The sequence below is a fragment of the Euwallacea fornicatus genome, chromosome 39 (genome assembly GCF_040115645.1).
Source record: "Euwallacea fornicatus isolate EFF26 chromosome 39, ASM4011564v1, whole genome shotgun sequence".
NCBI lineage: Eukaryota > Metazoa > Arthropoda > Insecta > Coleoptera > Curculionidae > Euwallacea > Euwallacea fornicatus.
Window position 1 is genome coordinate 1,185,653 of NC_089579.1, and position 27,013 is coordinate 1,212,665.

At 39.1% G+C, this 27,013-nt stretch overlaps 1 protein-coding gene across 3 annotated transcripts in view; it reads right to left on the minus strand.

The window, feature by feature from the left end:
• Positions 1-17,249, minus strand: part of LOC136349645 (homeotic protein spalt-major-like) — a 118,447-nt gene extending 101,198 nt beyond the window's left edge. For all 3 annotated transcript variants that reach the window (XM_066301328.1, XM_066301327.1, XM_066301329.1), the window contains exon 1: positions 16,662-17,249. In XM_066301328.1, the coding sequence (XP_066157425.1) occupies positions 16,662-16,785 (124 nt within the window). In that variant the 5' untranslated portion in view covers positions 16,786-17,249. The remainder of the gene's footprint in view (positions 1-16,661) is intronic.
• Between the last annotated feature and the right edge of the window lie 9,764 nt (positions 17,250-27,013).

Sequence of the window (27,013 nt, forward strand, 5' to 3'; positions counted from 1 at the left end):
GTGCATACCAGATTGTAGAGCGTCATCAATTTCCTCCCGCGACGCAGCGACCACAATCGGCTCAGGACGTGAGAGTCCAACGGCACCTATGAGAGGTCTCGTGCAAACGCGTCCTGAGAAGTGTCCGAAATGACACACAAACTTCGGTCCTGAAAAGTGTCACGACATCGGAAACCGAAACTGGCTTTTTCTCTTTAAAGATGAAAAACGGAACCTTCAAGGTGGGTATATGACTCGGCATCTATTCGTGACTTTAAGAATGAATTTTTAAATTTATGAATGAAATCTGAAACCGCAGATGATATCGGGCGAGTCATTCATCTGTAGTGAAGCGACAAAGCATGGAATATAGCAGGAAAAAAGTAAATAAAGTAGGAGAGTTGATGTCATTTCTGGTAGATTTTGTGCTGGAATGGTTTCTGGTTTGTTCGAATCAGTTGGTTTATTTTGTTAGTTACGGTTTTCGATATTCTTATAGGTTTTTTGGCTGGAAAAAGTGATTTCCATTTGGGAGATCGAGGCTTTCTCTGCTTAGAATAACGATTAGAGGCCGCGCACGCACGCCAAGACGCCTGACTACATTTAATAACCGCCGTTACGTTTACGATCCTTTCAGTCTGGCTTATTAAATGTTTATTAAATTAGTGATGTGCCATTTTCCGGTTTTAAACAATTTCGTCCATAAAGCCTTTTATGATCCCCACCATAAAAAAATATAACCAACAAAGTATGGTGTCCACATACTTTAAATTTTACAGCTTGCATAAAACTAAAATGTTTATAGACTGTCACGGGTCCCGACTACCTCACAGTCACTATAAAACCAATAAAAATCTACTAGAAATACTCAAGTTGAATTCATTCAAATTCACAATAAATGCGAAAACGAGTTTCAGTTTACCGAACTCTGAACAGATTCAAAGACCCAATATTCGCCTGCTGGACATTGGTTCCGACAAGAAGCATTAAAAGTCAAGGACGAAAAGTGGGCACCACCAAGGTACCTGTCCCTCTTATCTTTGTCATATTTAGAGCGAACCTATTATATTTATTGACGTTCTTGGAATGGTAAATTTATCGACCAACTTTCGGGTGAACAAAGTTTCTATTCACTTTTAAAGTGGAAAAAATCACTCAAGGCTGCGGTACTTCTGGTACCCGCTCGTAAAGTTTATTTATTTAGTATTTATGCAACATGTTGTCACATAACATCAAGTGTGTTGTCGACATGAATGTTTAATTATGATATAGCGTTGCAAGTCGTAATAAAATGATATTGGCCTAGTATTCATAATATACAAGTGTGGTGGATTTATGATAGCGTGAATTGTGTCGATGGTATTAAAGACAATGGGTGCATGCGGAATTCCAACCAGATATTAGTTTACTCACAGTTACGTTGAACGGGACGGAATGGGGTATTAATGATGACTATTTTAGCGGCTTAGTGAGGGCAGAGTTTATCATATGAATGTAAATGCTCGTAGAGGAAGCGAATCCGAATCTTTCGCGCTAACCACTCAAGAGAAGAACGAAGTTACCGCCTGGAACTGCTGCGGAATTGAATCGAATACGTTTGACACTATGGAAAACGTTTCTGGGGCGGAACGAAGAGAAAAAACTGATTTGACAAAGCAGTTGCAAAACGATTTACCTCTCATTTTAACGTGCTAACGAACACTAAAAACAATCATCGAAGGAATGACCTTGGCATCGGAATGTGTCCAGGCGGACCCCGGACATAGGAGACTAACGTGGGAAATCGGTTAAAATACTCTGGCGCCTGCCCTGGCTCGGCCCAAAGTGCCCTGGAATTCGAAAATTTTGAAAGTCCCGCGCACCCGTTCGAGGCCATCATTGGTCAGATTGGTCGGAGGTCGCTTCGAGCAATTGCTGTGAACGTTTTTGCAAACGATGGTGAATGTTTTTGTTCTTGTTCACTTACTTGTTTGGTGGCAATTTAACATGTCGATAGTCGTTTAATTTATTTGTTTTCTCTTTTTCTTCGTTGCGTTTAAACCAAAAGTTAAATGTAAAAAGGAAAATTCATTTGACACGGGACTTTTACGCTTGTTTCGTTGGCGATCTTGTGTTTGTTTGCGTCTTTTGACGTTCACTCCGACCAATCGTGGCGCCGAACGGTCGCGCGGGACGTTCAAATTCTTGAAACTCGGAGACTGCAGAACGATGGACGGGCTCAAGCATTACGATCTTCCCGTAAAAGGTTTCAATTGAATAACCCGTGCAGGCGCAAAAAAAACCATTTCCCGTGTTCATCTCCTATGTCCAGGGTTTGCCATTCACCCGGTATAACGTAAGAATAAAGGTGTTTTTTGCCCGCAACAAAAGATTAATTTAAGTATTCAGGAGGAGATTCGAAATTAGCTGACGAATACTGAATTTGAATTAAAGTAATTTTAACACCTTTGAAGAACCTTAACAAATTTTCGCGTTCTGGCAGACAAAAGAGATTATACCGCATTCCTATACAGTGTTCGCCTTTGAAAGCTGACACAATCCGTATATGGAAAATTACGAGTTTAATGTATTTGTGAAGTCTACGTTTTTATTTTGTGAAAAACCTGATATTGCGAAAAAAACAAAAAAAATCGCTTGAAACCAACATTAAGCAACTTGACCGTGCAAAGGTGGGCTGATGTGAATATTACGCAGTATAAAGTAGTTTATAGTTTTCTTAAATTTACGCAAAAGGTATTAATTTTTCACATTTAAGATGTGTATTCTATTGGTTTATCTTCCTTCCACCAAGCTAATGGTGCAAAAATAGTTGCAGAGTGCCATTTGAAAAAATGGCTTGATTGGATTGAAAAATTCTGAATTTCAACACTTTTTTTTCAAAAAACTTTAAAACACTTTTTTAACTCTATAGTTGTTTATGAAAAATTGTCAGTTTTCCAGGAGTAATCTGCAATTAACTCCATCGATTTACGTCAAGCGGTTTTGTAGATATTTGAGTTTTACTAAAACTCTACAGGTAACGTCGAAAAAAAAAAAAAAAAAAAAATCCATGAAAAAAAATTGTCCAAAAATAGTTCAGAAAAACATGAGATTTACATTTATTTTGAATTTTATTTTATTTTTTTTTAACAAAAAACTGCCATGTTTCATTAAAAAAAAAAATGATGTGAGCGTCAGTTTCCGGTTCAACCGGAAGTTGTCGCGGATTGAAAATACTTTTTCAAATGTCAGGTTTTTCCTACAAATTTCAAAAATGCACTAAACTTGTAATTTTCCACACGCGGATTGCTTCAGCTTCCAATCTCTTGTCAAATTACCGTGAAGCTAATCGTTCAAGTATTGCTCAGAAAACTTGAAAAGGGACGTAAGAGGCAGACAATTTTCTTCTGGAATTTGCTCCTTTTTACTCGATCTTCGAAAGGAAACATGCATTCCGTGGCATTTTTTCCGAGCAATTTCAACTGAAAAGTCTCTTCCTTCTCTATTATTTCGGCAATCATGGACGGACACGTAAGGTGCGAAAACAGACGGAAAGATAAACTTATAAAACCAAACAACACCAACACCCCGGAAAAATATACATTTAGTATTCCATCAAACAGGCATATGGACCGACCAGCTAAGTTAACATAATCATAAAACTGCGCGTGTGTGTGTGTTGAAAAATGATCTAGTTAAATAAATGTGCGTTAACTGCCGCATTGGTAGTTTTTCGTTTTTCTGTTTGGTGATGTTCTGCGTGAAGTTATTGTTCTATCGTTTAAATTTATTTTGAGAATCGAATCCGGGAGCTAAATATTGTTTTTACGCGGAGTCCGGCCCTGGCAAGACATGTCTGATTATTATATTATTAAATTAAGTACCGTTCGTCGAGATTCATAACCGTTTAAGTCTAAGGGTAAAAAAAAAACCGTCGACTCGGTAGTCTAATTGATGATGAATGACTGTCGCGCAAGAACAAAGAACCATAATTTGCTGTCAATTTCTGGATATATTGACGTCAATAATTATGCGGCGGCCACTTTGATACCGCCACATTTCGCCTCTTCTTATGCGAGGAATTCCGGAATGCTTTTTATTAAATAATAATTCCTCAATGTTGTCATCCGAGCGGTGGTCTGGAATTGTGCCGCTCTTTTTCTCTTTCAAAGTTATTACAGTCGATATTCCTTTGTCGAATTGAAACACTAACCCTCCAATGAAAGCTAATAATATCTTCTCCCGCCCATTAAGCACGCACATTAAAATTCGCGAGATTCAATTTAAAATTTCGGCTTTAAATGAATCGTGACAAAATTCCCGCTTTACCGAAACAGGGCGAAGGGGGAGCGCACTCCCTATGATCATCAGAAGGCGAATACCAGTAGGAAAAATCAAATTTCAAAGCGCCCCAACCGATTAATTGCCAACCTTATTATTACGCGGGTATGGCATACACATGACCAGCGGCACCGAGAGGGGTATGTCGATTCTTCAACCCCTTTTACCCCCGTTTTAACCCTTGCATCGGTTTTTTACGCTTGGCCTGCCAACATAGACGCCCCGCTTAATGAGATTATTATAGGGCGAAGGGGGGAGAAACACAAAATGGCGACTTTATTAATATCTACGAATTAAAATTCAGACACCATTATTAATTTGTATGCTATATTGGAATTCCTCGAGGGAGAGGTTACAAGGGTTTAAACGATTTGAAATTAAGGAAATAATTAGGGAAAATTGCAGGGAGGAAAGTCTGCCGTTCCGGGTTTCCCGGATTATTTTTTCTCGATTTCGCCCCCGTTCGTGTGTCGGTTAGCGACGATCACTCCCATTCTTCCACACACACACACACACACACACACACGTGCAATGAAGCCTCGTGCGGTTGTCCAACTCTTCGGTGGAAATTCTTCTTGGACGGCAATTGATTTCGAGATAGGAGGCCCACCCCAAAGAGTTGCAAATTTCAGCCTACAACTTGGCTCCGGAAAATGAGCATATGATGAAAACGTGTTTTTTAGTATCTGGAAACAATCGGTAAGGAATAATGCCAAGAAGCAATAAAACAAAACGAAAAAAACCTTTTAAATTTTCGAATGAAAATCGTGCTTGACAAGTTAAAAATTCGAGATGACGAGTTGATCCTAAAGTAACAGGGGCAACTTAATTCGTCGAGGAAGTCTTCAGAAGTGGTGAAACATGACAGCTTTTGCACACTAGAAATCAACTTTAAAACCTGGAAAAGCCATCGATCCCGATGCCTCTTAATTCCAAGAAAGAAAATTCAGTTTGAAAAACTGCAAATTTCTTCACAATCTTTTTCTTGAAATACGAGGATTAGCATGCCGCCCTTGGAAAGTATCAAACCCCATACTAAGTAGTATGAACACTCTGAGACACAGAAATTAATTTTAAATCCTCGAAATCTCTATATTTCGATTCCTGGCTGGAAACTTGCAAGTTCAATAAGCCTTGAGATGTGAGAATTTGCTTTTCTCAGATCTTCAAAATTGCCAGAAAAACGGGAACTTTCGGCATACTAGAGACGAGCTTTAAAACCCATAAACGTGGCAGATTTGGCACGACTTTGAAGTTGGGCCTTGAAGTGATAAAATTTCGCGTGAGAAATTATACAATTTACAAAATGCTGATCTGGGAAGGTGGAAATTAATTATTTTCCAAAAAGTGCAAAAACGGAGAAAAAAGGGTTTTTGGCGTAATAGAAATGGGTTTGAAAGTGTGGAAATGTGAGCGATTTGACGTAGGCTGAAAAAAAATTAGAGCGACAAAAAACATAAAAAAAAAATAAATAAATAAATAAAGAATTGTTATTGCGAAGACGATGACGGAGAGGTAGAAAAACTTCGGGGTTGAAACTAGAGCGCAGCCGAGTTTTAGCTAAACCCAAGTAGGTTATTGATACATGTATACGAACCGTTCAACATTTTTTTGTTACACCACACCTATCGTTAAAAAAGTTCTAGTAGATCACACAAACACACCTTCAATCTAACTGCTTAGGTGGAAGGTGTGCGTGTGTGTGAAGAATTTTGATAAATAGGGCAAGACGTACTTACGTACTTACTTATATTTTTCGAAATCAACTAACACTCGTATTTCAATGCTGTACGAGGTCCGTTAAATAACATGAAGAGTTTTGGAATTTCCAAAGGGAGTACTAGAAGAGCCATCGTCGAATCAATTTAGATTACGTACGTAATGATTCCATATAAATATAGTTTAACAGTAAATACCCTGATAAACAACTCAACTTTAACAATGTTAACGGCTATCGACCGCCGTCCGTTAAGAGCCGTTTATTATGCCTATTTGAAGGTATACGCAATGTAAATAATAGGATGGTCCAACGCAAACAACGGTACCGCCCTATTAGGCCCTTTGAGATGGCATTATTGAAACCCAAATCATGGCTTGATTTGGAGAAAATACATCGTTGTGGTGTGCTGCCAGCGCCCTTTCCCTCTTCAAGATTGAGGTTCGCACGACTTTCTTCTCTTCAAATTAACATTGAACAAATTGACCGATGTCTGAATTATTAATCTACTCGGAGTTACGTCGATCCCCAAATGCGCAGAAGCAAACAAAAACACAACCAAAAGCTCGAACTAACCCGGTTCACCTCATCGTGCAAGCTTTAGTGGTTAATTTATGCATTAGCAAAAAAAGGCATTATTAACGGTGGGTCAGAGATAATAATTGATAGTTACATGCAACGGTGAAGTATTTGTTTTATTCGCGTCGGCAATGTTGAATTTATAATGGCTCATCGCCAACCTTCTCGCGATCCTCATCCCCATCTGCATCGTTCATCCCCAAAATTTACGATTTGTCGCCCAAATTGGCAACCCGGGTTTCCGCTTAAACTTGTTAAACATGGCATTTATAGATATTTACTATCAGTGGCGCCATCCGTGTGTCGAGAGGTAAATCAGCGTCCGATTTCCACACAGCGAGGTGTCCGGTCTAACGCAAAATGTGTACAACATTAAAAATATTTACAGTAAACAGACGGTTCAAAGTCGTCGTTGGTACATGACAACCAACATTTTTAAGTTAAAACGACTTTATTTACGACTGCTGAAAATCATTTATTTACTGTAAATATTTTACTCATTTTGTTTTAAAATTCCGTTATACGCTACTACGTTTAGCATGCACGCACGACGTCTGCCTACACTTTTCTCTTCGTGTTAGAGGCTCAGTTTCTTGAAAATGAATATACGGGATGGTTCAATTGCCTCGGTTCGCTACTGCCATCTCTTAAACCGTTAAAGTTGGTTAAACGAGCCAAAATTTGCTTTTCAAAATTAAGATTCGAAAACGGTGTTGCCACGTTTCACTTGGTTTACTGAACACTGGGTAAAAATGAGCAATTTGTCAAAATCGTTTGTTCAAAATGAATCCAAGCCCTTCGAGAAAGATTGAGTACAAAGTATTTTTGATTTTATCGTGCCCTATATAGTGCAGTTAATACGTTTCCTTTTTAATGTTTACTTCGTGAGAACTTGACCTTAACCCGACTTTTTCGTTGTAGTCTGCCAGTAGCTTCTATCTCCAATTCATTGATCCATCTATCACACGATCGCGTGTGACGACTTTTCATTTGGAAAAAAACCCTAATAGGGCTGTTTTATGAAAAAATTGTGATTCAGTTTCCTAGGGTTTGACTTTCTGATAATTGGTCGTGTTTGATGCCTCCCAAGTTTACACTTTCGAAAATTCGATGAAACGCAGGCTAAGAGTTTTCGCAAAAAGGCCTGATGATAGATTTTTTTAATGAATCGTCCGAACATGCACGGAACATCACGTAATATATTCTTGAATTGAAAGAAGTGCTTCCCAAACATATCTCAGTCGTAATTTAAATAATTGAACACGTGCTTGTTTCCTGGACAGCAAACAGTACAACGGAAATCAGAGGAATATTACTGTGATTATGAAAAATTAATAAAATATTTATTATTTAAATTATTTTTTTTATGTATCTTAATTAATTTTCTTTTTCATTAGGAACTGATTAGGTTTAATCCGGGAGAGTGTGGATTATCAACATCGAGCTACGCCTCTGGTATTGGTACCTGTTGCAGATCATCGTAGAGATTTTTAGTTGAAAATTAACATTGGGGCTACGTGAAACTTGAATTTTCATGCTCGTTTCTCAAAATTCTGGACTATTCCGGACAAACTTCCTCCAAACGGGTCATTTAAAACCGTTTTCAAAATATTATCAATTTAGTTTGTTTTTGACATGTAGAAAAATAAAATTTTTAAAAGATTTAATAAATAAGCTGTTTGAAATGGTAGAAACACGGTCGACGAAATGAAACAAGATGAAATCAGTACAAGGACGCTTTTCCTCTAATTCCTCTGTTTTCGAGATTTGCAAAACGGCAAATTTCTCTTACGAGAGGAGCAATTCGAAATTCGAGAAATGCATGGCAAAAAAATTAGGCAGTAAAATGGGGCCTCGGCTTAACGAACTTTCTCAAATGTAAAAGCTTACGAAGGCCGTATTAACCTGAACTAACCCAAACTAATTACTTAATAGCGCAAATCTCTGAACTACAGTAAAACTCGGCTATAACAAACCTTCGAGAGACTTGAACTGTGGTTCGTTATGTGCAGAGGTTGATTATAGGCGACATAGTAAAAAGCTTGTCGATTTCAAATCTTTGTTTTAACCGAACGCTTAATTACACAAATTTTGTTGTAGGAATTGGGTGGGTTAAACGTGAAAAAAATAACAAAAATCCTTAATAAGACCAAAGTTTGGATAGCAAAGAGGTCCGCAAATTGACTCTCTGTACTTCTCCAATATTTCTTCAGTTACATTGTTTTGCAAAACGTCTGTCGCAGCTAAGAAGGTTTTTATTTTCTGGACGAGTCATCTGTACGCAACATGTTATGGTCTTCAAAGCAGAAGGGAGCTACTGAGCTCTGGTGACCAAAACTTTATCATTTTTGTTAACTTCCTCCTCATCGCTCGCACCAATATCATATTCTACATCGACAGTTCTCTGAACGATATCATTAGGAAATTCCACGTGTTCGTCCACTACATCATATTCCTTCAAGTTAGTTTCCTCAAAATCAGAAATGTGCTGATTTTTGGCCCGCTCACTTGAACCTCCAGCAGCACCTCCCTCGGCTCAAAAAAACAACCCAATATGGGATGTTATTACTAAGTGTTCGTTTCATCCGAGCTTGTTATAACCGAATAAAAATACGTTAGTTGTGTAGGAACTTGGACGAGACTTTTTGTTCGTTCGTTATAATGGAGCGTTCGCTACAACCAGGTTCCACTGGACGTGCATAAAAGTTAGCATGGGTCCACTTTATACCTTCATGCAACGTCTCACTTGAATGCATCATATTTTGCAGGTCTCCTAATCTGAAAATCCATGCAAATCCTAGGCCAATATCATTAAATCCCTGCCTCAACGGTCTACAGTTATGACTCTTATAAACTCCTCCATCCCACACGATTCCACAACCGCACCACTAAAAAGCAATAAAAGAAATAAAAGAAGTAAATTAAACATCAGTGGAGACAATCGTTCCTCTTAATAAACTGAGGGAAAATCTAATGGGCCCAACAAACCATCTAGTGAATGGGCACCATTAACCCGTTGAAGGATCTCTTCACCCAAACGACCGGCCTTTTTGTAGCGCCGTCAACACTATTAATCTGACGACAGATACCATCTCTGATTAAATAATATTCATATTAAGGAAGACGAAGCATAATGCTTAGAATATTTAAAAGAAGAAAAACCCGCCCAGGTGTACGTGAGCGTTATCCGTAGCAGATCGCATATTATGGTCGCTTCGTATTACGTTACATCTGGTTGCTGATAAATCCGAACCTCAATCGTGAGCATGGCTTAAGAGGTTATCGTTAATATTTCCGCAATTGAATATGAAAATTACTTGTGGACTTCGGGATCGACCTGGCAATATCTGATGGCCAATGCTAGATGTGATTCATGGCTTCCTGGAGTTTATTAGTGTCATCTCAGATCACGTTTCGGAGATATTGAGCTCTTCGCGGCGGTAAATCGGCCGATTTTCAGACTGTCCGACGTGAAACTCACCATCTGTGAGTGTTCAGGGTAAATATCTTACCCATATTAAAGGTAATCGTTTGTTGCCGCGGACATAATTGAATAATATGACTTATGTATAATATTCGAGCCACAAACTCGGACTCCGTTTTTGCAGCTCTTAAATTATAAATATTATTGGTCCATAAATTGTGCGTAATTTGTTCTTATTACGGCAATTTCAAGAGTTTATTTGTGTCGCGGACCGCGCGGAATTTGGAAAATTGTCATTCTCTGAACGCGCTCCAACTTCAAACGAACCGTCTCGCACACACGTACGTTCAATGGGATCCTGTTCAAAATCCGCAAATAAAAGCGAAAGCTTTCGAAAACTTTAGGCCTTTAGGCCCTATGGCTTCGATCTATTTTTATTCGGCTAAATGGCCGTTCGACGTATTCCATTAGCGGTGGTCGATGCGCAGGTTTCATAGAAAACATTCTGATGATGGTGCGTTCAATTAATAACGCGATACTCGCGAAAGTTGCTCGCGAAGAGACGCCCCAGAAGAAAAGTTCATTCTTGCGCATCGTCGGAGAAAAATGCGACGCGACGCAACCGCCAACTGTCACTTGACGTCACGTGCGTGCAAGCCACGTCACGTGACACCGTAGGTACGTAGATTATGCCTCGCTCACTTTAGCTCGCATTTTGAACAGAGACAAACTGAAAGAGCTTCGACGACGCGTTCCGCATTGTTGCCAAATTACAATTGTGACCCGAGCCTCAGCAGATAACGTGCACGGTTATCCGCGCGACATTGCAAGGAGCACGGGATTATGCAATTTTATGAAAATTCACTCGCATTTAGCGTTCAATTCCAGGCCAAACGATGATGTGCCCGAGATCAATCCCCGTCGGTGGATGAGATCCGGTAGCCACATTCCGGACTCGAAACACCCAGCAAGTTGGTTCCTGCTAGACGTTCGCAAAACCGGCTAAAAGGAAATTATTCTCCAGCCAGTTGTGCTAGAAAAGTCATTTTATCACCGAGTATCAAAACATATTTGAATTTTGACTAAAAAATACATTATTTAAACGACGATAACGTTCTTGAGTTCGTTTTTTGCATCTACGACAGGGACTCGAGCAGTAAGGCCCATCGGGTCTCATTAAACATCATCATCACTCATTATTTTCTTTTCCCTAGATGCCACCAAAAGATAAGGAGCAACGCATTGGACTAAATAGCAACTTACGCTGCTGTCGAAGCTGTAGCAGAAGGAGCAGTGCGCTCCCAACACGAAGTTGCTCAGCATTTTAGCATACGTAGAAGGACCAGAATGGAGCACCTAAAACCAAATAGCATCGAGAAGAAAATAAGCCGAACCAAGTCCCGAACAAGAAAGGTTAGTGCGACTTGATGATATTAAATTGCCCTTTGCTCCCTTATCAGTTGAACACTCTGCATAGATATTCTGTGACAAAAAATAGCATTGCTCACATATTTAACTCTACCAGAGTAGTTGCTGATAAAGATTGGTCGTACGCTTTTTTAAGACGCAACAAAATTGCAGACTTTTGATGATATGGATTTTCATGACGATCCGTAGACCCTTTTCAATGTCGACAAAAAACTCTCTCGATTACAAATTCATCATCAAGGGAAAGTTACTGAAGCCCAAGGTGCCGAGCGTGTCCACCTATTGGCTCCAGAACAGGCAAAAAATGTGACCGTTGCGGGACTTCGCAATGCTTTGGGGAACGGTATCCCTCTGTAATTATATTTAAGGTGGAAAGGTTCAAACCTAAATTCCAAGATAATTTCCCCCCATGTTCTTTGGTTAAAGTGGCCGATAAAGGAAACATAACCTTTGAACTTTTTGATCAATTTTTTTTAATTCTCAGGAAAGCTCAGCCTAAATGGAGGAGCTTCCAGGCAACAAGCTTATAATTTTACTGCCGTTCCTGAGCCAACTTCCCTTCCACCACCAACAGGACCACCGAACCCTACGCAAGTTGATGAAAATATTAATAGCGTTGTTGATAATCAGTCTGATGGCAACAGCAAAATATCATTAAGAATGATTCAGGCGAGTCTGAAGATAACATTGTTCTCAGTAGGTTAATGCTTGTTCAGAAGAATGTCTTAGATGGGCTGGAAATCTCTTTTGGAACATCTGTTACAACAAGCGAGACGACCTTAACATAATTAGAAGATGCGGAAGAAGACGGAACTCGAGTTTTCAACAAGTTGTTTCAGGTTAGTTCAGGTTAGTCCCAAGTAGCTAGAATCTGAAACGAAAATCACTTAATTGAAAGGTCTTGACGAAGGTTTGTTCACTTCGAATAACGATTTTAATGCGTTGCATGTGATTAAGTTAATTCAAGCATTTTCTCTTCAACGTTTAGCTTAAGATATTAATCGAACTTTGTTTTTTCAAAATGGCTGAAGTTCCATTGTTAATTTTATTTCTACACCGAAGACAATCAATTATCCTGCTTTTTAAGTGTCACTATAAACTGCCCTGGTGTTTCTCGGAAGCGCCATTTTTATGAAATAACATTAGTTTCTTTAGTGGACTTCACTCTCCTGAGGTACCTCGTTGCACGCCCGATATATCGGGTGTTTAGGTGAACCTTGAATATAGGAGATTAACGTGGTAAATAGGTTTTTATTTTTCTGCGCATGCCCGGATCATCTAATTGAAAAACTTTTATATGAAGGTCACAGTGCTCAAGACGGGCCATCACTCTGCGGTCTCCGAATTTCAAGAATTCGAATGTCCCGCGTAACTGTTCGGGGCCGCGATTGGTCAGAGTCAACATCAGAATTAAACAAACAAACACAGAATTGCCAACAAAATAAGCGTAAAAGTCCCATGTCAAATGAATTTTTCGTTTTGTTTCATTTGACCTTTTATTCAAACGCAACGAGGAAAAAGTGAAAACGAATAAATTAAACGACTATCGACATATTAAAGTTCCACCAAACAAGTAAGTGAACAAAAACAAAGAACTTTAACATTGTTTGCAAAAACATTTCCAGCAATCCGACCAATGGCGGCCCCGAACGGTTACGCGGGGCATTCAAATTTTTGAAATTTGGAGCTAAACGGCCGAAACGGCACTAACTAGAAGATCGAAAAAATCGAGAAAATTACTGGTGATCTCGAGTGCTCCGACCTCAACGTTCTGCAATTGAGTAATTCGTGCGGGCGCAAGGGAACAACAACCGATTTCGCATGTTAATCTCCCATGTCCAGCCTTCGCCCAGACACCCGGTATACGTAACTTGACAAAGGACAAAAGCATAACAAGGCGTTGTCATTTTCTTCATTTCATTTTTTCTTAGAAGTAGATAACGCATTTGATGATGAATAAAGACTTCGAATGCCAACAAAGAATTTGAATTTGAGACAACTATCGGAATGTGAAAAATAATCACCACTAAAATTCGATATCGACAAGACATCGACTTTGTGTATCTCGAAATGCGAATCAGAGACATTCCCTCTGTTGATTGATAGCTTAGATATCACAATATTCAACCCATAACCCAAGAATTCATGCAGGTATTCGTATACAAATCTGCATTTGAATACAAGTAAGTATTAGAATGCTGGCTCTAACCGTTTCAAGACTCCTTTCCTTAGACTCGAATTTGTGTAACCCTGTATATTCCTATTAAACCTTCTAATTTACACCGCTGCTCCAATGTCATTCAATCGTATCTGCTCCGCATCATAGATGTCTCTGTTCATTAGGTGAGCTTAGACGGAGACGAAAAGCATTGCTCCTGCTACCCTAACTAGTAAAATGCTTTGGATGCAGTTTACGCGTAAATTATATCTCCTGTCTTTATTTAAGACACGTACCGGGCAAAGATAGCTATCGATACTAAGGAACTTATAGCAGTTTTGAGTCACGGGAGGTTACGAATAATTGCGGCAGCTGATAGTTCGAACGGAAAAATTGGGGATTTTTCTGAAATTTTTAGGTTGTTTTCGAGTAATTCTCGTAGATGGCTTTCAGTTGCTCTAAAGTCGCACACCATTGAAGTTCACGCTCACATCACGGTTCTCTTTTCCAAGGAAAATGCCATGCATATTTTTTGAGAATTCCCTACGAAGCAGTGGCATATCACACGGGTGGCGATTTTGAAAATGCACTTTAACCATCCAAAAATCTACTTCGACTTTTTCGGACATTTCTAAGTTTCCACAAGCTTTAGTGAAAATGAGCGTGTAATGAAAACCCACTACACTTGACACAAACAGTAATGAAAAATATTATAGATACGACATTGTTTCAGCTGCGATCAAAGGGTCAGCTCTTATTCAGAACCAAAAAAATCTTATGAATATTTAATAACTGAAATTAATTCACGTAATCAACCTTTCGGCCGCCTATTATGAAAAAATGGTATTATCAAAAAATACACTTTTTTGGTTAAATTTACATTTGATTTACAAGAAATCAAAATGAATGAATTCTCTTCACGACTACGTATTTAATTCTAACAACAGATTAATTACAATTATTATTATTGTACAGCATGTACACACGTGAGTGATATTATGATTTATGTGTGGAAAGGCGGCATTTTTTTTTTTTTTTTTTTTTTTTTTTTTTTTTGGTAAAAGCAGCGCATAAACTTTGTATGAAACTGCACTGAAATTATGGTTTGTGGCACCATATACGGAGCGTTACAAATTCCAGAGAACGTGTGAGAATATTCCAGACCGCGTGAGAGAGGTACATCGGTTAAATCGAGGCAAAGTGGTTAGTTCTTCATAGGCACCATTAGAGGAATACGAAAAACAGATTTTGTTTTGTTGAACGGTTTCATCCATCACAACACGGCTATGTAAAATCGTGAACTCGTAAATGCGACGCTTGTTTTGGCGGATATCAGCAACATCATTTTCATGAGTCAACGTGCCGAATAGATTTTCAATGTTGAAGAAAAAACACCTATTTGATAACCGTAACTTAGTGTCCAATTAAGGACGAGCAAAGGTAATATCGGTAATACGAATTTTATAACTTTTGGATCATTCTACTTTTCTCGTACAGGGTGCAGTTCTGTTCGAATTTGCTATCGCAAGCACGCAACGTTTCCCATATATTATTAGATGGATTTGAGTGTTTCAGAGTGTTTTCGATCTGCCCAAGCCATGTCAGGTATCCATCATGCTTACATCGATTTCGTAGCGTCTCGATCTCACAAACACCTTTACCAACTGAAAGCTACACAGCCCCTCGACCTGGCACGCACAGTCAGGTTTCCGGATATTTCCCGAATAATTTTCACTTTTCCCCTAGAGCAAGTTATTGACTGTCCAATGTTCAATGCTTAGTCCCTAGGGAAGCAAGCGACTATGCAGACCTGGACCTAAGCCGATGCTGGTACGGTTAAGGGCGTAATTTTTTTTCCCTTGTCGGTGATTATTTTGTTCATTAAAATTGTTTATTAAGAATCTCTTATTGGCTATTAACAGAAATGCTATTCATTTTCTCAACATATGGAAGTTGCCAACATCTGTTGTCTATACGGAAATAATCGCCTAAGCGTTCAGGAATTTGATCCAAGATTAGAGATGCCTGTATTTTTCATTTAAATTGTTTGATAGCTATATTATTTATTTATTTTTTATAAACAGTTTCTATGATTTTTGACCTGTGATTTGGTGGCAGGGTCTGGTAGCCTTCATCCTCGCCCATTTGCAACAATCGTAATTGACTTGAGGTCACTTGGGATGAACGAATGGAGGTTCAGTTTTAGCACCAATTTCAACGCAGGATCTAGGTTCAAGCGACTTTTATCCTCGGCTTTTCTGTTCACACAAACTTTTTCCCCTTGTCCTCTTTGTTTACTTTTGTCTATCGTTTCCTTACACATATTCTTAGTCTTGAAAGGCTTAAGTTCAGTGACAATTCCCCGAAATCGATATAGGCATGATGTTTATTTGTTCAAGTTCAATAAACCGTTTTAGGTCTTCACAATTTTCCATTAATGGCTGTGGCAAACCTCCAGTTCACGAAGTATCCATTTGCTATTATCGTTTATTAGAGTCCTGAAGACTCATCTGGCCCGAATTTGTACTTGTATGTATCTAGACTTTCTGAAACCCAAACAGCAATGACGGAAAGAGTCATTTTAATAATTTAATTGTTTTTTGGAATTCTCCATAATTTTTAGTAAAGGCCGATGGCAAGCCCGGACGTCGACGTAAGTTCCCTTATCAATAGTTGTTGCCTCTTTCGCATTATCGTTTATCGAAGCCTTGAAGGTCCATCTGACCTGCCGCTATTTTACAAGTCCGTTGCCCATAACAAGTGTTTTATCGTAACTTTACATCTTCTAGAAATCAAGAGACAATCGCGAAAAAACGGTGCGACAATTTAATAATTTCTCTCCCCATGGAAAGCTGCTTGATATTTCTCATTCGTCAAGTAACAGCCCCATTTTTCCACATTTTCCTGTTTGCGGTTGTGTTCAACCTGGACGTTGATTGCCTCAAATCTTTCCTCGCCAATCGTTACTCTCACATTATTGCTTATTAATGACTCGAGGGTCGAAGGGTCTAAGGGGTGCTGGCATTCCGATAAGCGCCGGAGACGAGAAGACTTACCGACAGCAGATGCAGTAGGAAAACTTGGGGAAGCGACGGCAGCAGCAGTGTCAGCGACAGCAGAAGCATTGTTTTCTTCATCTTCGAGCAGTCGGATGGGTCTGGCCTGTTTTCTTCGCGACATGTTTTCCACTGCACAAGACACTGTCACGGTCCTGGATCACTCAACATATCGTCGCACTCATATCATCAGTTATAATTTTCGGTGATTGGGGGGCAATACGGGGAAGCATAGAAGTGTGTACGACCTCGACGTCGCGGCGTCGCGATGCTGTCTAACGTAGCGCCGTTACGAATGGTGGGGACTCGATAAGGGCGGCGCGTCCGAACCACCCTCGTCGCAGGTCGGCAGGGGTCGGGTCGCGAGTTGGCGTATTGCAATTTTTGATAGAAGATCATCCAGCACGGCACAGTCGGAAAATATCACTGCAAAGTCCTCTTTTTTCCAGGTGTTTTAAATGAGTTCAGAGCCGGGTCACTGGGGGGCCCCTGCTAGCGAGTTGTACGGCGTGCGGTATTTGACTAAGTCAGAATGATATTCTCAGGCCGGCCCATGAAGCACCGCCCCTCTCGGATTACCTGGGAAGGGGGCCGTGGACTGGCTCATTCAAAGCGAGAATTGCTTACCGCTCGATTCATAAATCACTGATATTTTCAGGCTTCATTTTTCTCGATTTCGGATTAGACGGATTCGATATAACACCATCGGATCGAGATTGCGATTTCGACCAGAGCGAGAGCAGCGGGAATTCGCAGTTTAAACGCATTTGTTTATTTATTCGATTCGGGTACTTGTTGCGTACAGTTACGGCAACTGATCAGGTTAACGCGATTTTTACTGCATTTAAACGTTATTTATCCCAAATTAATAGTCAACTTTTAATTTCGTCAATTCGCATCGAACGCTCAAAATTTGCAATTTCCCATTAAATTTACATTGCCGGAGGTCACTGCGCGTCCATGTTCATCGCTAGAGGTAGAAGAGAAGCGAAAAAAATTCTAAGATTTCCACTTTGTCACACAACGGCGGGCCATGGTCGGTTGCTTTGCAACCTCCTCCAGCAGAGCGGTCCAGGGCTGGACTGAATCGGATCGGGCCCGGTGACGAAGTCACCTGCTGGCCGTACTAACATCTGGATGGACTGAGTGACAGCCCCAGCAACAGTGAATTCCTCAAAATACAAAAATTATCAGCTTATTACTAAACATCTAATAACATACAGGGTAAATCGCAAACTGCAAGGTATATTTTTTTTGTGGAACTGTCCGTTTTTCATGAGATTTTCTGTTCACTTTTTCGATAACAGTTTAGCATCTATTGAAGTCTTAAAGGAACCCATGTTCTCCATGCTATTTACATAACCATCACGTAACAACCAACCTGAATTAACTTGACTCCCATGCCATTGAAACGATTGAAACTAGATGGTAGTCGAGCATCAGTGCCAAATGAATAGGCACCTACACAAAACGACCATTATAGAAAGGGAATGTATAACTTTGCTGGTCGTGTGCTGAAACAGGAGAGCTCTTCAACGTTGCTATTCCATACAGAAAACCAGTAGCAAAATCTACAGTTTTAAAAACGATCCGTAGATTCCGAGAAACGAATAAGATGTAAAAATAGACTTCGTTCCGCAAGAGTAAAACCGGCAACAAATAATGAAAAAACTTTAGATATTTTGTCAAAGATCCACACTTACTCCTCATCTTGAAGAACAGCCGCAAGCTTACTTAGATTGGATTATTCCTACCTGTTAGATGGGATAAAGCGCAGCGCGCAAAATAGGATGGCCTCCTATATCACCAGATTTGACGCCAGTTTACTGACGTCTATGCGGTCATTTAACACGTGAAGTATAGCATAATATGCGACAGAATCGGTAGATCGACGAAAAGCATTATTGAGGACTGCAACCTCAGCACTTCTGAAATGTTAGAAAATACTATTGACCTGCGTGCGTTATTGCAATTGGGCGTATTGTCGGGCACTACACAGATACACATGTCAAGCTCTTAAAAAAATTTGCTACGATCAAATTAAGCTGTATTAGATTCAGAGGTGTATCAACCCAAATAACAAACAGACGAAATTTAATTTATAAGTTTCCCAGATCCGAACCTCGTTTTACTGAAAGTTACTTGCTAGAAAAAAGTTGTTACCTCGGTCGCTGGTAAGATGAACAATGGGCATAGAAATGCATTGATTACGAAAAATATTCCACTTTTATTATTGGAAAACCGGAAGCGTTGGATCTTGAAGATACGAAATTTTCAAATTTCCGAAAATGAGTTTTTTTCGAATTATTAGGAACTTAAAAAAAATTGTTACGTCGCTGATTATTCAAGGTAGAAAAGTTTGAAATAACGGGGGACGGTTTTTAGCTTTTTTTGAACTTTTTGAAAGTCATAGACGTATCAAGCTCTATTTTGAGAGTTTCAAAAGTTGACTTTTTAATTTACAAAAACAGCGTTTTTCTTTGAACTATTGCTCAAAAAACCTTGTCGCTGGTGTTAAGAAGGACAATACCTTTACAGGAGTAGGTCCTTTTCGTAAGTTTTCGCACCTAAGCTTTTTGTACATCGAAAGCGCGTCAACCTGTATGGTGAAAAAATCAAAAATAAAATTTAGAAGAGCGAATTTTTCTTCAAATCACTTCTTTAAAAGCTTCGAGCTACGTTACCAGTCATTAAGAGTACCTGCACTTGGGCTTGAAGAAAATCAAAGGCAAATCACGGCGTATTTTTTAGGAGTTGCAAAAACGCTTTTTAAATTTAAAATTTGAAAAATGTTCAAACCGTCGATAAATAATTCATCCGCTAATTTTTTCTTCGGCAAAAGCCAAAAGTAGTGTTTGTTCCGTGCGATTGCAACACTTAGGCAGCTCGAGTGATTTCGAATGCTGAACCAATTAGATTTCTCCGCCTTATCATCCGCATTCAGCATTCACATCATGCAAACCCTATTGGCCTATTTTATTATCCAATCGAAAGTCGTCTGCAATTATCAATCAATCATTCATTTTAAGGATTAATAAGTATAATGTTAATGGCTATTGACAAGTAAATTGCTCTCTGTGCGGTCGCGTAGCTTTTATACCGTACAATGGCGGCGCGACAGTATCTAATTTATTTATCGCACGCCAAATACAAGCAAACAGAGTACAACCAGTCAGTTTTATTGGTTTATGGTAGATTATACCAGATGTTTCCACCTTGTCTCCAAGAAGTGAGTCTTGTTTGAAAATTATGATTTTTCCGTCGGTAGGTACCGGTTTAAATGGAGAATAATTATTTTAATGACCTTCGCGCATATATCAACAACATTTGAGACATTTTATTCAGACTAAAAAAGGATTAAAAAATGAATTTTAAATTTCCTCACCTTTTTTCGGCACAATCACAATGCGCCGACCAGTTTCTCATGCGCGTCCCGAAAAGTTTTATGACAGTATCGATATAATAAATATTGGTTAGTCCGAGTACAAAGAAATTCGGAGACAAGTCCAGCCCCAGGTCTGCCTTTGTGTCACTGGCAGGCCCAAAACTACGAAAACTTTATCTAATTAGGACCCAAACAGATATAATATAGATTTATGGACAGTTTTGGGGCAGAAGTGGATTGCGGTGATTTGTGGCTTTCCAATTAGGTTTTCTTAATGTGGACGTTCAAAAGAAGTTAGTTGTGGTTTGCTACTTCTATGTAAGGCATCAGTTTAACTGCCCACGCCACGGACACGATTCGATTACAAAAAATAATGGACACTTTAAAATCCTAAATGTTGAATCTTGATGAGCAACGACCTAGCAGGACCCGACGCAGCATTGTTTTTACAGTTTTGACCCCGTTTTTCATGGGAAATGAGATACTAATTCATGGCGGCAAAATCGGAGAAAATGGCGACACCATGATCCCTCGATTCTTGTGTGCCAAAGGACGGTTCGCGTTATCGTTCGGGTTATGGTTTGGTTACGGATGGGTCAAATATTGTAAGACTCTGTATTGTTTTGACCATGACCGTCGCCGTGGGCTTGTTTAACCGAAATAGTAGAATATTTCGTGAAGAGGAATTACTTTCATGCGCATCGACAACGAAAAATTTATGACTGAAGAAAAATGTTTGGGGCTTCGATTCAGGATTGAAAACGTAAAATTATTCTAAAGTCCGCGCAAAAATTCCGATGTTGTAGGGAAATCACTAAATTAAAAAAAAAAAAAATCAACATTTTCACAATCACTGGAAAATTTAAGTAGCACGATTTCATCTCGAGTCCAAAAGATTTCTATTGGATTATGACCGGGAACTCTAAATATCTAGTTCCATTAGAGGTCTAAAAAGTCGAAAATGCCTCAAGGTCGGAGCAAAAGTATAAATTCGGCAGTTGGGCTTGGGTGCGATTTTCTTTTTAATTGAAAATGAAAATGTCGATATTTTCCGAAATTTTCGGACGTAATTTTACTCTGAAAAATTATGCTGTAATTTCGTTAAACCCAATAAGTTTAAAATTTTAAGTGGTGTTATTGGCGGGAAAGCAAACCCATAAATCAATTTGGATTCGAGAAAAAATAAAAAAAACACGATCAAAAAGTTCAATGCAAAAGATTTTGATTTTGCAGCGTAATTACCGCATTAAAAAAATCGAAAATTTATTAAAAAGAATTTACACCTTGTACTATCGCTTCGAGTGCAACCGGTTCAAGTATTCTCATCGCGAACTCAAATTCTATAAAGTTTGCACAATAAATGAACAAAATTTGTAGTTCGAGGTTAAAATCGGAATTCTATGGCTTTGACTTGGGGCACAAAAGTGTTTAAACGTAATTTTAAAGTTTCATTAGGGCTTTGATGCGAGTTTCTTAAAATGTGGACAGGAAAAACTGATTTTGTACCGAACTGATCTGATTCACAAAATTTTTTGACTTATTTGATTTCGTTTCCGGGTGATGGTTTCCACGCAAATTTCAAAAATATCCAATAAGAGAGGCGATTTATTAAAAAATCGAGCCCCTCCTGGCACACGCTGAATGATGGTCAGGGAAATTCAGGATCGTGCAAAAATAAAAAAAAAGTTGTTATATGCGTCGAAAATTCTGAAAAGACCATTTCAGGGTCCGGAAAAGAGAAAATTCGGATTTGCGGCGCATCAAAAAATTCAGAAACTTTTCTGGAGAGATTAAAATAAGTGATTGAATTAGTCCCAGAGTGATTTACATCCAGTAGACATTGAAGTTGTGATCGATCCTACAAAAATTTTTAAATTAGCATTTTTTTCCTCTAAATTCTTCTGCTAAATAAAACAGATGAATAAATTGATCTGCGAAATTTTTATAGAAACGAAACGATAATACGTCACCAACATGATTATTCATAATTAGCGCACATAAGATCGCCGCCCTGCACACTTTCGGGAGCGTTTTGCGAAGACTCTAGATGGTTGAAAAATGATGAGAAAAGTCAGGGCGCGTTTCTGAAAACTTATGAAAAGGAACCATGTCGATTCGGGCTAATGGGGAACTTTTAAAGAAAATTTATGTTAATCCTGCAGAACTCCAATCAAAAACGTCATCTTTTTAATTCCAGCCGCGGTTCATTAAGCAACATCATTAAACGTGCGATCACTGGAGACCAGAACTTCTAACTCATTAACACTGGAGTGCAATTTAGTGTCTCATTCTAAGTAGTCCTCCTTTCGCCTTTGTCTTAATACGTAAAAATTCATTAGCTAGACCTAAAATTTGGAACGTTCAAAGCTCAATTTTGGCCCGACGAACGCACGTTTTTATTCACGAATACGTCCACATATTCGCCCATAAATATAAAAGAATAATAAGCAAATCCGTCCTCGATGCACGCAATCCAACATGAAAAGCACTTCATACAGTGACAGTTCAACAATAAGGGATTTTAATACCGCAACTGCTCCCTGAGAAGGTCTCCAATAAATCTGTCATCGGCGTCAGCAGGCCCAAGACATGCAAATGCTCGCATATATGATACATCTGAAAATTTTTCAGTATTATTTTTCAGTAGAGTCATGTCTTGGTGACGGTTGTCTGCGCCGCCGATGGATGTCTGGATACAGTCGTAACAAATGGGCGGCGGCTCGCATAAAGGACCCACCGGGCAATTCCGATGACAGATACATAATATTGTTATGGAAATATTAATATAGGACCGAGAATAAAGGAAGCATAAATCTAAGAAAGGCTATGACGCGAAGCAACTGTTTGAGGCTTCGCAGATGATTTCTGGTTTGTTCACAGTTGGTTGATGGGCATAAATTTAGTGACTATTGTTTTTTGTTACTTGAGCTTCGGCTTCTTGCTCGTCCCTTTCTTCCTACATTGTTTTGGTCAGCCGGTGAACGGCATGAAGATACGGTGAATCATTAGGTGAGCACTGAAACTGTAGAGATTAACATTGAGAGCGTCGATTTGAGGACGTGCAGCGAAAGTCGCGAATAACGACGTCGGTCATAACGAGTCGCACATAGAGACGGACACTCGAAGGTTCGGTCGGATTTGCATGTGTCCCATTGGAAAAAAGTCGCTGTTAGCGTCCGCGAAAAGAGGCATCTTTGGCGGTTCGCTGGACGCGCGTAACGACGCTACGGGACGTGTTGTAGTAATTGTGGCATAAAATCCACTTATTGGACAGGGCATCCGTGGAGCGATCTAGATTTTTCACAAGCGGCATTATAGACAAATTCTAGAAAATTTCTTTCCGATCTACGCATTTGACACGCCCGTGTAGGGCTGCGATTTCTATGGAGAGCCGCCACGACACCGCTCTCTTGCGAGTCACGCCCTCGTCTTGTGCAATTTCTAATTGAACACTGGCAGTGTTGGCTCCATATTACAATTACTATAAACACACAAAACGTCCGTCTCTCTGGGCCGTTTACAGGCACTAAACGACTAAAACTGCGACAAGGGCTTGTCCATTTCAGCCTTAGAACCCGAGTTTTCATGTGTCGGCGTTCTCATTTACGTACGCCCAAAGAAATTAATTTTTAATACGACAGTGTGGAGAGAATGGGAATTATCGGGAGAATTCCTGTATTACGAACGAGGACCTTATAAATTGGAGGCTGCGTTCGCTGTACAGGGCCATTCGAACTCCACGACACGCCCACTTTATGCGAAAACATATGGGCTTAGCTAAGTCATTTTTTCGCTACGTTAAGTTAGAGGACTTAAACTAAAATAAGCGTTGAAAACGTCCAAATATGGAAAGCGACGCTCGGCGGCGCCGCGTAGACGCTGCGCGGTTTTCTCGGAAGCACAACTTTTTCCCAAAAACGCGAACGACACATTCTAAGCAAATTTTGAATAAGAACGTTTTTGAAATATTTAGTCGTTTAAAAGCTACAGGAGAAATAAATAGTAACACATCATGTAATTTTCTGTTAATACTACTGCTAATGGCAAGAAGAAAGCCAATTACTCTCATTTCTTTCTAAAACAGTCGAAGTCATCAAAATCAATAAACGTGTACTGCATATACCGGGCGACTCTAGACCGATGGAAGAGGCAAATGTGTTGAAATCGAGAAGATCCGCTAAAAAATGTGCGAATAAAGTCGACTTTTTATGCCGCCAGCTGAGGTCACCTTCACCTGTCATTTGCGGTCAACCAAGTTTTTCCAAATGGAATAGCCAATTTTTTTAAGACTTCAATTCTTCGCTGGCAGTAAAAATGTTTTCACTTGAAGCATTGTTAACGTCCGTTTCTCCTGGAGCTTTTACACGATTAGAAATTTCGAAAATCTTTTTATGAAAAAAGTTGTTTAAAATGTATCGTTGCTTGAAAATTCGAAATTTTTGAAAAAAACCGGTAGGGTGCCGAAAAACAATGCAGCGTCGGCGACGCCGCGCCCAGCGTCGCTTTGACCATTTTAATGCTTTTAGCATTTATTTCGGCTGACGTCCTCATATTTAATGCGGTGAAAAATTACTTCGCTAAGTCCATCTGCTTCCGTATCAAGCGAGTGGGGCGTCGATTTTGCGTGACCCTGTACGTTCCAGCTTTTGTACGTTATCGTAATTTTGTTGCGTTTTAAAGAGTGACTTCAAGTGAAAGAAAAGTTTTGTCCACCGAAGAGAGAGATATGATAACCTCCGGACTTGAAGCAGGTAAAAGCGACAATACCATTGCGAATGGGTTGAACTTATCACGATTGATCGTTCATAAAATTTCGAAGAACTGAGGAAATATCAAGAATGCGTTTAATGAAAATTTGTTGTCAAAGAAAAAACTTTAGCCGTCCAATCATGGGGATATTGATCAGGCATTATTTAAGTTCCTCAAAGAGGACAGGAGTAAACGAGCGGCAACTAGTGCCCCAATACTATCGGCAAAACGGGATAGTTTGCTAAAATAACGAATAGATGGTCAGAATGTAAATGCTAAGAAAGCTACATTAAACGCTTTGGCTAAAGACATACACATAGCATATGGAAACATTAGTGGTGAAGCTGCTATGTAGCATTTGCAGGTGCAGAGAACTAGCTCAAGACTGTGTGGTCAAAAATTCAAAAAAATTATCAGAGTGATGCGGTTTTTAACGCAGATGAAACGAGCTTTTTCTACAAAACGACTTCTAAGAAACCACTGAAATTTAAAAGACTCAAGGAAATAATTACTCTTTGTTGCCGCTAATGTGACAGATATCAGGTCATCATAAGAAAAACGTACGATAATTTTTCTTGGAAAATCAAAAAACTCTCACCGTTTCCGGAATATTAAGTCGTAACCTGTATCCCGAAAGTTTGACAAAAAAAACCTGGGTGACGTCAAATTTTTTTTTAAAAATTTGGGAGGACTGGGCCACTGAATTAAAGAGAAAAAGAAGAAAAAACTTTTGGTAGACAAGCGCACCCAAAAATGTCAAATTTGGAGAATATTCAACGTTCAGTATCTTCCATCGCGCACCACATCAGTCCTACGGCCGGTTAACCGGGGTATCATAACATCAATGAAAGGAAATTTTAAAAAGCTTCGGCTAATGAATATCATTGATTATTAATGAACATTATTGACATAAATGAATATCAACGATCACCCCGAACAATCACAAATCGTTTCAGACCTACAGCTTTGCCGCTAGCACCAGTAGCTGACGACTTTAAAGAGAAGGAGGATCTTCCTTTACTTGAGGTGGCAAAAAAGGTAAATGATGATTTTGAAGAAGAAAATGATGGGTCCCTTGTTAAGATATAAGAAAACCTTACATTGTCAAATGAATTATGGATTGATTTTTTAAATGTTGACCCTCACTCGGAAACAAACGATACTTTATCTGACGAGCAAATTGCAGACGAAACGCTCATCACTCAAGGTATCCGAGATGGGAGCGGTGAAGACTCTGAGGATGGTTCAGATTTTAAGTCGCCGCGAATCGTGGAAGCTCTACAACTCTGAAGAGTTTCGGCCCATACGGTCGTTTCAGCGACAAAAGGCTTCTGAATGAAATCAGTTCGACAGGGAAAACAATTTAATTTATTTATTTTAATTTACGTTGCAAAAAGCAAACAAAAACTACCGAATATTTGAATAAATAATGTGTTTTTACCGTGCATATGTAAATATAAACAAGTTAGAAGTTATATTAAATTATTCACGGTTTATTATTTATCTATTATAATTTTTATTTTTTTAAATAAATTTTTGTTTCTTTAATCATAAAAAACGAAGCGACGACCGGATATCATGACCCATTTTACTCGGTCCCTCGCCGTCGTTATAGTCGACTTTCACTGTAGTTCTACAATTGAAATTGAATAATGAAAATGAGAAGTTTGCTGTTATAAAATAACCGTACGACTAAAGAGTCACGTGTCAGAAACGAACAAAATAATTAGTAGAAAGTAAGTTTCCGAACTCGGTAGGGAAGCTCCCAAAAAACTAGCACGATAGGTGTTTCTCCGTTTTTCCATGAATTAGACTGTAAATTCAAGGACAGACAGAGGCATTCCATGACGCGAAATTCTAAGAAAACCAGTGCCGCACTTCGATTCTGAACAAAACGGCAAACGACCTAAGAAGAAACGTATTTTTCTACGTTAATGTCTTTGTACACTTTAATTTTGCGCCGCCCTTTTATTCCATGAATCGTGCCATAACTTCCATAGTAAATACTTGAAAACTTCAAGCTCAGAATTGTAGAAAAACAGGAGCATGTTCCAAATTCAATAGCAAAGTTAAAAAAAAAAAAGAAAATCCGATAGGGTCTCTTCTTTTTTAGGAGTAAATGCCCTTTGGCGGGTTCATATTAAGTCCTCTCTTTTTGTAGCATGGATCAGGCTTGAAATTTAAGGATAAACAGAAGAAACTTGGGACGTTTTTTTGG